The sequence below is a fragment of the Anser brachyrhynchus genome, assembly GCF_964034855.1.
Source record: "Anser brachyrhynchus genome assembly, chromosome: 1".
NCBI lineage: Eukaryota > Metazoa > Chordata > Aves > Anseriformes > Anatidae > Anser > Anser brachyrhynchus.
The window spans coordinates 126989235-126999907 of NC_137694.1; the positions used below are offsets into that span (position 1 = coordinate 126989235).

Consider the following 10673-nt stretch of genomic DNA (forward strand, 5'->3'; position numbering starts at 1 on the left):
TCCTGGCAAGCATACAGTAAAATGGTTGCCTTTTATAAGCATAGAAGAATTATACAAAGATACACATGGATACCAAGTATTAAGTCTTAAAGCGTCCCACAGAAATTTCACTTCATGATTCCAGTAAATTACTTTCTTCACTTGACCCTTTCCCTTCTGATTACAATTTTCTCCCTTTTTATTGGCATCACAAATTCTGATCATTTACATTTTGCATCACCGCTTTCACATTCTTTCTGTTTCCTGTTACTCGATGTATTTTCCCCTTGGTGTTTCTCTGTATTTTGATATTGTAATGTAATAAATGTATATTTGCTGTTATGATGAATTTAAGAGAAAGATTTGTATTCCTGATGTCATTCTGGCACAGCACAGTGTTACAGAATGAAATATCAGCAAATATAACACTTTACAGTACCCTTTTCATTCAGTCTACTAAAGGTAGGCTTATGACTTATTTAATATATGCTTACATGACTTATTTAATATATACTAACAGAGTTTTCATCTGTTTAATTTTAATAAAAGATCAGGACAAAACAGCCATAAAATGTCCTGAATATTAATTTTCTTCTCTCACCATGCAGTAAACCACCGTGGTTTCAAACGGCACTATTAGACATATTCATAAATTAAGTACGTGTGATAGTAAGAAATGAGTATGAATTTGAACATATATCAATACAGGAAAAACAAATTTTTAAAAAGCAGTTTTACTGAAGAAATTAAATTTTTGGTCCATGAGAAGTCAGCTGCATTCCCCTTGTCTTCAGTGAAGTCAAGGCTTCACTCTACATATACATGGCCATAACCAGTATTTTCCCAATCAACTTCATAGCTAACAGCAGATACCCACACCAGATCTGCTCAACCAAACTCCAACGAATAAAGTTTGGAAGGTGGTAACCGAAAGCACATAACTTTCTGTAACTCCAGCTACAGAACCTTCAAAATTCAAAAACAAAACGTGTCAATGACAAAATTGACGAGGCAAATTTGTCAGCATTACAGACAAGGTTTCAAAACTAATTTTAAGGGAAATAATAATTAAAGACATGCAAGCCCTTCTACAACCCTTTCACACTATGCAGGTTATGAAGAACAGGAAAAGGAGAATTGGCATTATGTATAACACTGTATACCATCTTCAGTAGGTCACTGGTCTTTTAAATAATCTCTAGTGAACAAATAAGATTTCAGAAAGTTTTTAGTAGATAATTACACTTCCTGATTTTGTAATTAGTGGAACTACATGTAATTACATAATAATTATGACGGTAATTACGTAATTAAGATGTATAATTATGTAGTAAAAAACATTATGGAAATAAAAGCCATCAACTGTATAAGCACAATACATTTTTAAAAATAAATTCTGTATCATCTGTTTAAAGCTACCATTTTCCTCAAAATATCAAAGTGATTATGAGCCATCACTGGCAAGTTCTAAAATACATTTCTTATGCGACTTAAAAATCATACAGATAATTGTATCTTTTTTTAAATCTCTTTAAAACCTTACGTTTATATTACCCTTCTGATGTCTAGGCACACACATACTGAATGGATTATACAGAGTTAAATTGTTTATATTTATATTTCCAATTTCTACTGAAATTTTTTTTTTTTTATAAATTAGCATCAATGTCAGAATTCTAGTATCTAAAAGACAGGATTATTATTTTTTTTGAGTGCACTGCCAGATCCATCAAATTTAAGAATCTTATAAAAGGAAAAAGATGCGAGTCTTGCATTTTCCACTAGAGAAAAAGAGCTTACTGCTGTGAGAAGCAGTAGTCACTAAAAGAAGCCTTGTTGCTTCTAACTTGTATTTAACAACACCAAAACCCCAAACTTATTAACACAGATGAAACCAGAAAGACCAAAGTCTCTATAAGAAAAATGCCAGAGTTGCAGATAAAGAAACAATGAAGAAGAAAGAGCTTTAAAGAATATTTTCTCTTTACAGACACTCCTGAGAGAACTGATAAAGCAGCCGGACTACATTAGATAGAATAGCCTACTGCATAGGCTGTAACAACTTGGCATATATTTATATATTTAGGTAGGAAAAAAATCCTGAAGAGCAAAGGAGAAGATATTTTTCCCACACACAGAAAAAAGGCATCAGTAGCAGCAGGGTGTTTATTTGAAGAAGTCAAATAACCATTCCAGTTCAGGAGGAGTCAGTTAGTTAAGCCAACTGCTTCATCCCACCTGCAACATTACACACAACGTGCATGAAAAACAACTTCATTAATCAAAACTACTTTATTAGAGGTATGAGCCACAGCAAATGCAATCCTGTCATGCCACAGACATCCCACATTGTGGACGTATCACAGCTGTTGTTACTTATTATTTCTATTTATTTCATTCACAGACAGAGAAAATAATTCACAAGAATTCCTAACTCCAAGAGAGATGTCACAGTCTGTTAAGCTTAGTGTTCAGAAAAAGGGTTACATAGACATACAGCGGGTATAATGAGATTTACTTAGATTCCGTAGGTTTAACAAAAAGACCCCACGAGCAGAAATAGAATGGAGGAAAAACAGATACATTACAACATCAAACTGGTAATAAAAACATATGATCATTATGGAAGGATAACTTAAGATTTACATACACTACTTCAAAAGGGTCAAATCCTTCAGTGAATACTTTTTGTTTGGAGAAAAGTTTAAAAACACGTAAGAAAATGACTCAAAATTTTAAAAGTAGTTCAAAAATCTTCCTCTACAGAACAACACATGAATGAGCCAGTGCTTCTAAGGATATACTGAAAGATTAAATTAATGAATATCAGTATTTTATAATCTCTTCAAAACAACATGTTTGGAAGACAAAGTACTTGAAAGAAAAGTATTTTGTTTGCTTGGATAACAAAGAGCACTATAGTGAAGTCTCAGCAATACTGTCTAGAGATGAGATGCCAGCAGAAATGCTTGTTTATTGAGCTGTACTCCCTTCAAAAGGGTTTTGCCAAGTTCTAGCTATTGCAATCTTAAAAATAAAACCACAAAAGCATATATGCACGTAGGTTATTTATATGATTTTCCCTTATCTTCCCCTGGAAAGTGGACATAACCAACTATATACCCTTTCTTACTGATTTCAAGAAGTACTTTTCTGTAGTCTTCCTGCCTGCCTATCCATAAATGTAAAATAATTCTAATACCCGAAGTCTCCATTCTGTTAAGCTAGTTTCCCACACAATACAAGCCCATCAGCTCTCTCACACATGATCTCCTGACTGAACTTCCACATCGCAGAGCAGGAACATCTCCTTGCTCAGGCCCATCCGCTCAATCCTAGCTGTAGTTCATCTCCCTCCGTTACTCCAACCATCACCTTACAGGTGTACACATGCTAAACCACACTGACAAGCAGCTCTGACAAAGTCTCCATTGTAAATTGTCTTCTTTCAAGAAGTTACAAGAATACTTCAATTAAAAATTCACTTAAACCTTCTACGTGGCGCATCAAGTTATGAGCATACTGAGAAAAAACACCCTATGTTGAAATTACAGGATTCACAAACATATTCAGAGCTGATTTTTTTTTTTTTTTTGTCTAGGACATACAGCCTAAAAGAGTTTAATTTCTGCCAACAGTATTTTGCAGCTTATTCATCCATAAAGTAAACCAGACACTTGCGGTGTTTTATGCAAGGGTGAAGTGAGGCACATACATGGCTGTGATAGAAGTGTGAAGACATCCTCTGAATACACATTTGGATTTACAAAACCACAGTCCATAAGTACATGATCTTACATATGCTAAGTAGAATATTCAATTATACTGTACTTCCACGAACTGGCAGATACTTTGAAGATGTCGGTCTTCCTGACAAACAGGAACACAAGCACATTTTCCAAACCTATCCTCCCACCCTTGCTTTCTTCTACTTACACATCAAACTGATATGCCCACTCTGACAATCAGGGGCTCAATAGTTGAAAATATTCTGCAAAAGAATATACTGCAGCATCTTTGCAATTTCTGTCCCTGAAATACTTAAATGCACTGCAAACGACACTCGTGACCCTACCTTTCTTAGAACTGGGATGGTGGAAAGGTGGTGGCTTTCAGTCCCATTTTATAGTGTGAAACAGAAACCTTACAAACAGGATCCTATTTCTCTAAGAAACTGTGGCAAAAACTGAACAACCTCAATGATATTAATGCACTACTTTTGGAATAATGTTGCAGTCATTGTGAATAAGGAAACTGCAGCATTCTTATCCAGGCTTCCACAAAGACTTAATTTATGCTAGGAGGGGGAACTGAACTAGAGACATCTGTGTGAGGCACAGTAGTTTTACTGACTTTATGTGGGCTCCGTTTCTCTTCATCTTTAAAGGTTTTCATTTTACTGTAGAAGCAAAATGAAAACAGTAATATCTTTGAATATTTAACAATACCAATTTTTGAATGGGATAATGATATAAAGCTTACTACACTCTATTTTGATTTCCTCATGACATAGCCATTAAAATACATTGGTTTCCATTTCTGAAGCTAAAGCATACAGAGTGAGTATACTCCTGTATTTAACGATCACATGCTTAAATCACTGAGAGTTTACCTTTTTCCATCCAAATGAACAGAGGATACTACTACTTTGCTACTCCTACTGCTTTTTTTGCCGTTCTGACTGTGCACCTAAGCAGCAATATCCAACCCAGCTTTGAAAACCTCTAAGTACTACTGAAAACATTTTGAGTACATTACTAGTCACAATGGAGCACTTTCTCCTTTCCTTTTTTAATTAAAAAAAAAAATTCAGAGCAAATAGACCTGACACTATTACTGGCAGCTGTAAATTAATGCTTTTGGCACAGTGATACTGAAAATTAAATTGTTTTTGACCTGATACTAACTGTGCAACAGTTCCGAATTCGGACAGACAGCAAAGGAATTTCAGAATTTCACTTGTTTGGCGTGAAAACTAGGACCCTCGCACACCTCAAACAATGTTAACATACTAAACTATATCATCATGAGAGACTTTAAACTTTCAGATGAAGAGAACCAATTGCTTGGAGGTAAATGCTATAAATAATAATAGATAATAATAATAAATGCTACAAATAATAACCAATAACTATATAATCCAGATATTCCTGAATAGTATAACTGACAGCTAACTTCACCAGTCACTGATATAGTAAAACATCATGTAGACCAATCAGCTTATTTTTAATTCTGACAGGGAGAAGATAGACCAAAACTAGTTGTAAACATGAAGATGACAAGAAGTAGACTAGTAAATCACAGGGATGTGGAAAAAATTAAACTGTGTCAGCCACTGTAATTTTCTTGGGTAACAGAACCCAGATTAGAGGATATCTAGTAGAGGTTACATCCTAACTTGAGTCTGGCTTTTGAAATTGTGATATTGTGAATTGTGATATTCCATGATATTAAGGAAAATCCAGGAAATGTGAATGAAATGAACGCCAACCTGTACTGTGCAAATGAGCTGAAATGATAAAAAGAGCATTAATAGACACCTGGATAAAGATAATATGCTGGGGAAGAATTAACATAGGTTGTGTTACAATGCAAGACCCATCTCACAAACCTATTAATAATGTCATGAAGCATTCAACAAGCATGTGAACAAGGATAATCCAACTGATATTGTCCATTTGGGGATCTTTGTAAATGTCTCCTACCTAAACCTTTTAAAGAAAAAAACAGGCATGGCTTAAGACGGTATAGATAAATGACCAACTAAAGATAAGAAACAGGGCTTAAGTTGTAAGTTCTTACGATGGAAGACTGTCACCGATGGAGTTCCACAGCCACCTCGACTATATTCGTAAGTGACCTGGGAAAGGGAGGTTGTCAATAAAGATACCAACTTGCTTGTAACACTATGCTATGCTAGAGTCATTAGTAAAGAACACCAGGAAGATCTTAGCAATCAGATAATGAAATGGGAAATTAATTTAGCTTAGATAAACATAAAGCAACAGGCCTAAAGTTATTTTTTCTAAACCTTAATAATGCAAAAAATGAGCTCTGACATGACCACAAGTAGATTCCAATAGATAGTTCCATGAAAACCATCACCTAGAAGTTGAACAGTACAAAACCACAAAAAAGTATTAGCAATTACTTGGAGAAAACAGAGAACAAAGCAGGTAGTATCATCTATGCCACAGTATAAATCCATGGTTCACCTGTGTCTTGAAAGCTCTGTCCCTTTCTTGGCTCCCATCACAAGGAGGAGAAAATTCCAAGGCAAGTGAACAAAGAAATGAAATTGTTTCCAACTGTGGAAATATTAAATAGATCAGGAGTCTTCAATGTGGAAAAGGCACGACAAAGATTTGCTGGTGGGATGTGAGAGAAGTTTACAAGTTTAGTCCCAGCATGAAATAATGTAGGGATCAGCTGTTGTCCCGTCTTCCAGAACGAGAACCAAGAAACTACAGAGGGAAACAGCAACTGCTCAAACCCAAAACAAAAACTTCATCCTTGATACCTAGTGAACGGATGAACTCAAGGGAAGACTGGATGAGTTCCATTAAAAAAAAAAAAAAAAAACCACTCTCTGGAAGTTATTAGATAACATATCCACTGGACAAAGTCTTTAAGATTAAATACTTAGAGGCTGGGAGAGTCTTTGGGAGAAGCAACATGTATAGTTGCACTGTTCTTGTATTCTTCCTTTGGCACCTATTTGTCAGAGACAGGGAACAAACAAGGCTATATGGGCTTTTGTCTGATTCCATGTAAGTACTTCTGTTCTTAGATTTTCATAACATACTAGGAAAACATGGTCAACTTTGGTTAGAAAAGCATGACTATCAGCTGCCCAGGGCAAAATGAAGGGAAGTCTTGAATGAATCTGCACGGGTATTTGTCAGGGTGGTAATCTATATACTTTTTTTGAGACCTGGAGTAAGAAATATAGTGTATTCCCTGATTCGTCTATAATTTATATTTTGTAGACAATGTAAAACTGGCAGAAGCTGTAAGTACGCTAGAAGATCAGATTAGGGCTTAAGATAATTTTGAGAAAGTGAATCTGATTTGAAACTTCCTCCGCCACACTAACCTGCTATCTAACAAAGAAAAGCAAGAAGTACTAGTCCTTTGTATAAATCATAGAATCATTAAGGTTCAAAAAGACCTCCAAGATCATCTGGTCCAGCTGTGCCCCCTCCACCAATATTACCCATTAAACAATATCCCTGAATAGAGTCATAGTACATACATCAATACATGTCCACAAATAAACACAGGGTGCAAAAAAATGGTTAGAAACAACTATGCATGACAGCACATAAGGGTTACAATAGAACACAAATGAAACGAGTAAACAATGTTGTTGCAAACATTGTGAACACCACAGTGGTATGAATAAACAGAGGAGCAGTCTGTAAAACACGTTAATTAATCTTTCTGCTGCGTTCCACTCTGGTGGAATGAATCTGACCTACTGAAGGCCTAATTATTGATGGTTCTTTAACAACAACAAAAAATAATAAAAAATACATATACACACACAAAAAAAAAACCACAACAAAACATGCAGAGAATTAGAAAACTCTTCCCTAAAACCTCTCCAAAAAGTTCAGGTTTGTCATTGAAAGTGACACAGAAGATAACATATGGGCTTTAAATATGCAGAACTCTCTTAAAGAAAAAGAATAGCCTATTACCCATCATGCACAAAATAAGTTTTAGAAAACAACATTCACCATAGATGTACAGAAAAAGTCTCTACGGTAAGTAGAGAAGAAGAAACTGGTTGGAAAAATCTGACAGGTTGTAGAATCTGCATCACCAAAATTTTATTTATTTATTTATTGAATTTATCCTAGCTTTAAAATGCAGGCTAGACAGACAATCCTATTGATCCTCTTGCAAGGAAAGGGAGCAGGATGGATGACTTTTGAACTCCCACTGACTTCACAATTATTCTTTTAGATTCCATCTCAATAAATAGCACAGACTTCCAACATAAATAGCAGAACAAACAGAAACCTGTTCTACAATTAAGGTTCTCTATTTTGAAGAGGCAAATATAGAAAATGCAGGCAAACTAGCAGTGGAATCTCAAGGTTATGAATGGAGAGAAAGCACAAATTCCTTCAAACTACAGTGGAAAACACATTTATAATATGCCACTGAAAACTCTTTATAGAAGAACACTCCAAGATGAGTAACAACCTAGAACTGCTATCAAGAATAAACAAAGCTATAAGCTTGAAGAACTAGTCTTTAAAAACTCAGAAAAAATGGTGATAAAATGCAGAATTGCAAAAGCCCATGACATTTAGGCTTTCTAAAACAACCTCTCTAAATAAAGAAATAATAAAAAAAAGCAAAGAACCTCCCCAAACCAAAACAAGAGTAAATAAATGGCTTATTCACCTAAGTAATAAAGAAGAAACTGAAAATACCAAAGATATACAAAACCTAAATTAATTTTTTACCACTATTTTTGGAAAGCGCAATGATGCTGCTCACAGGTCAAGGACAGAATGGCTTGCGAACAATGGCACAGAAACTTTTGTTTTCTTTCAAGAGAAAAAAAAAGCTTTGTTATTAAGGGAGTTCACTATATTTCCAGTTCAGGACTAAATTGGCATATGAAAATTATTTCAATACTACGAAGTTTTACATTAATTGTGACAAATCAATAACATCTATTACAAGAAAACAGAGCACTGGTAGTTATGAAATAAAGTGACACAAATAGCCATTGATAGTTAGTCTCAAGTTTTGTATGTATTTTTAGGGCAATAGAAGGATGTCTCCCTCTCAAAAGATATCTGAAAAATAGGACAGAACTGTACATTGCGGATGTTCATCTAGTTCGTCTCTTTGAAGAGAAACAGTTTTCAAAGGAAGATGTAACAGATCTAATGGCCTTAATCTGGCCTTAACACTTGCTGCAGCACCGAGCCTGAAGTCACCTTTTGGTTGAGTAAGATTGTACGAGAACTCTCAACTAGCTAAGAAAAAGAGAAAAAAATCCACTGTGCTGAAGTTGAACCATCCAAGAGAAGAGAGGGTCCTGGCAGAGTTCTAACAATTCCTTGAGAATTGCTCTGGAAATTAAGTTTATTTAACTTTCTCCAACTAGGGGTGAGGGTCCAGGGAACATTTTCTGATTAAGACAGAAGGTGGGAAATCATGTGAATGCAGAAGTCATCATACAATTTTTCAGAAATAATTCATTAACATTGAAGTCTAAAATTATAAGTGAGATTAAGCGGTCCAAAATGAATGAAACCAAGAAAATTAAAGTAATAATAACAATAATAAAAAGCCATAAACCTGAGATACAAACTTCTGATTCAGAAGTCAAAGGAGGAAAAAAAATCTCAGATCTCAAGATTTCTTTCATCACGTAACTATGAGTTAATGATATAATACAGCTATGAACTATGAGCTATATGTGACTCAAGAGAGCAGGAGAAGAGTTACTTCCAGCAAATGTACAGGTGCAGCGTATGAGACAGTGGATAGATACCATCCAGAATACCACGCTCTTTCTAGTTCCTCACGCTCAAAAATGAATTCAACCTAGAAAAGTCTAGAGGTATTAGGAGGAAGGGTCATACAACAGAGACCAATTCTTACTAAAGAAAGCTGTAAGTGTCAATTTAAAATGAAACAGAGATGCCACCACTGTTTCTAAAAACACAGTGGAGAACATCAAGGAGGGGAAATAAACATTTAGTAAATGGGCATAAACTATGGGAAAATTATAGTGAGTTTTCAGTCATCAGAGGATGAGGGTCTGAAACACATTGTAAACAACAGTCAAAGGTGAAGAACCACCCATAGGTTTCAAAATAAAGTGCCAAAAACTTGCAACCTCTATGAGATGTGATGGCCTGCGGTAGCAGGGGATTGGAAGTGATCACCTTTGAAATCACTTCTATTCTTATATCCGGCAGGAGTTCTACACAAAAAGACATTCAGCTTCAGCTAGTATTAGCTACCACTATTTGACATTCCTTCAGTACAAAGTTATATTAGACTGAGATGACCATACAGGGTGACCTTCCTTGCATGTACAAAACCATTCTGAAGTGCAAGCATCAGATTGAGTTCACTGTCTTGAGAGGGATTAAGAAAGGTAATGAGAAGCTCTAAAAGAAGAAACTTAAACATAACAGGCCAAAACCAGACTGTTTGCTTATTTGAGCATTTTTTTAGCTAAGAGTTTACAGCTATTTTGGTTTTCATATAAAGCTCATCAAAATAACAACATTTAGGAAGACTGATTCTTTTCTCCTCCCATCACCCAGCAACTCAGCTAGTGATATAGTTCAGGGCTGGGGAAAGACTTCTAGAGCAGAACAGCCATCAGAGCAGCAGTCTACAGAGGTAGCGCTTTTTGTTCACAGGCACCACCAAGAGCACAATGGAAGTGCTCTCTGTGAACAACACACAAAGGTGGGCTCCAAATTCAGTTTTATTCAGAATTCCCCACCAACCATGTATTAGCCCACCATCAGAAATACTCTTCTGTCAGCTTGAGAATCATTTAGCTGCACAAAAAACATAAATACATTATAGCTTAGAGATGGTAAATATTCCAAATATTATGGTAATTGGAAGATGACAAGAAGACAATAAGTCTTCCTAACATTAGATTAATTTGTGGTTTTAGCAGAGCTTTGTAGACAATTAAC

The 10673-nt window shown here is 35.4% G+C and overlaps 1 protein-coding gene across 3 annotated transcripts in view; it reads right to left on the reverse strand.

The window, feature by feature from the left end:
* POLA1 (DNA polymerase alpha 1, catalytic subunit) overlaps nucleotides 1-10673 on the reverse strand; it is a 220839-nt gene that overhangs the window by 34257 nt on the left and 175909 nt on the right. Inside the window, exon 37 of one of the 3 annotated variants that reach the window (XM_080587454.1) lies at nucleotides 10507-10529. The exons of the other annotated variants lie outside the window; for them this stretch is intronic. Coding sequence (XP_080443580.1) covers nucleotides 10522-10529 — 8 coding nt within the window. The 3' untranslated portion in view covers nucleotides 10507-10521. Of the gene's footprint in view, nucleotides 1-10506; nucleotides 10530-10673 lie in introns of those variants that run through there. 3 annotated transcript variants of the gene reach the window in all.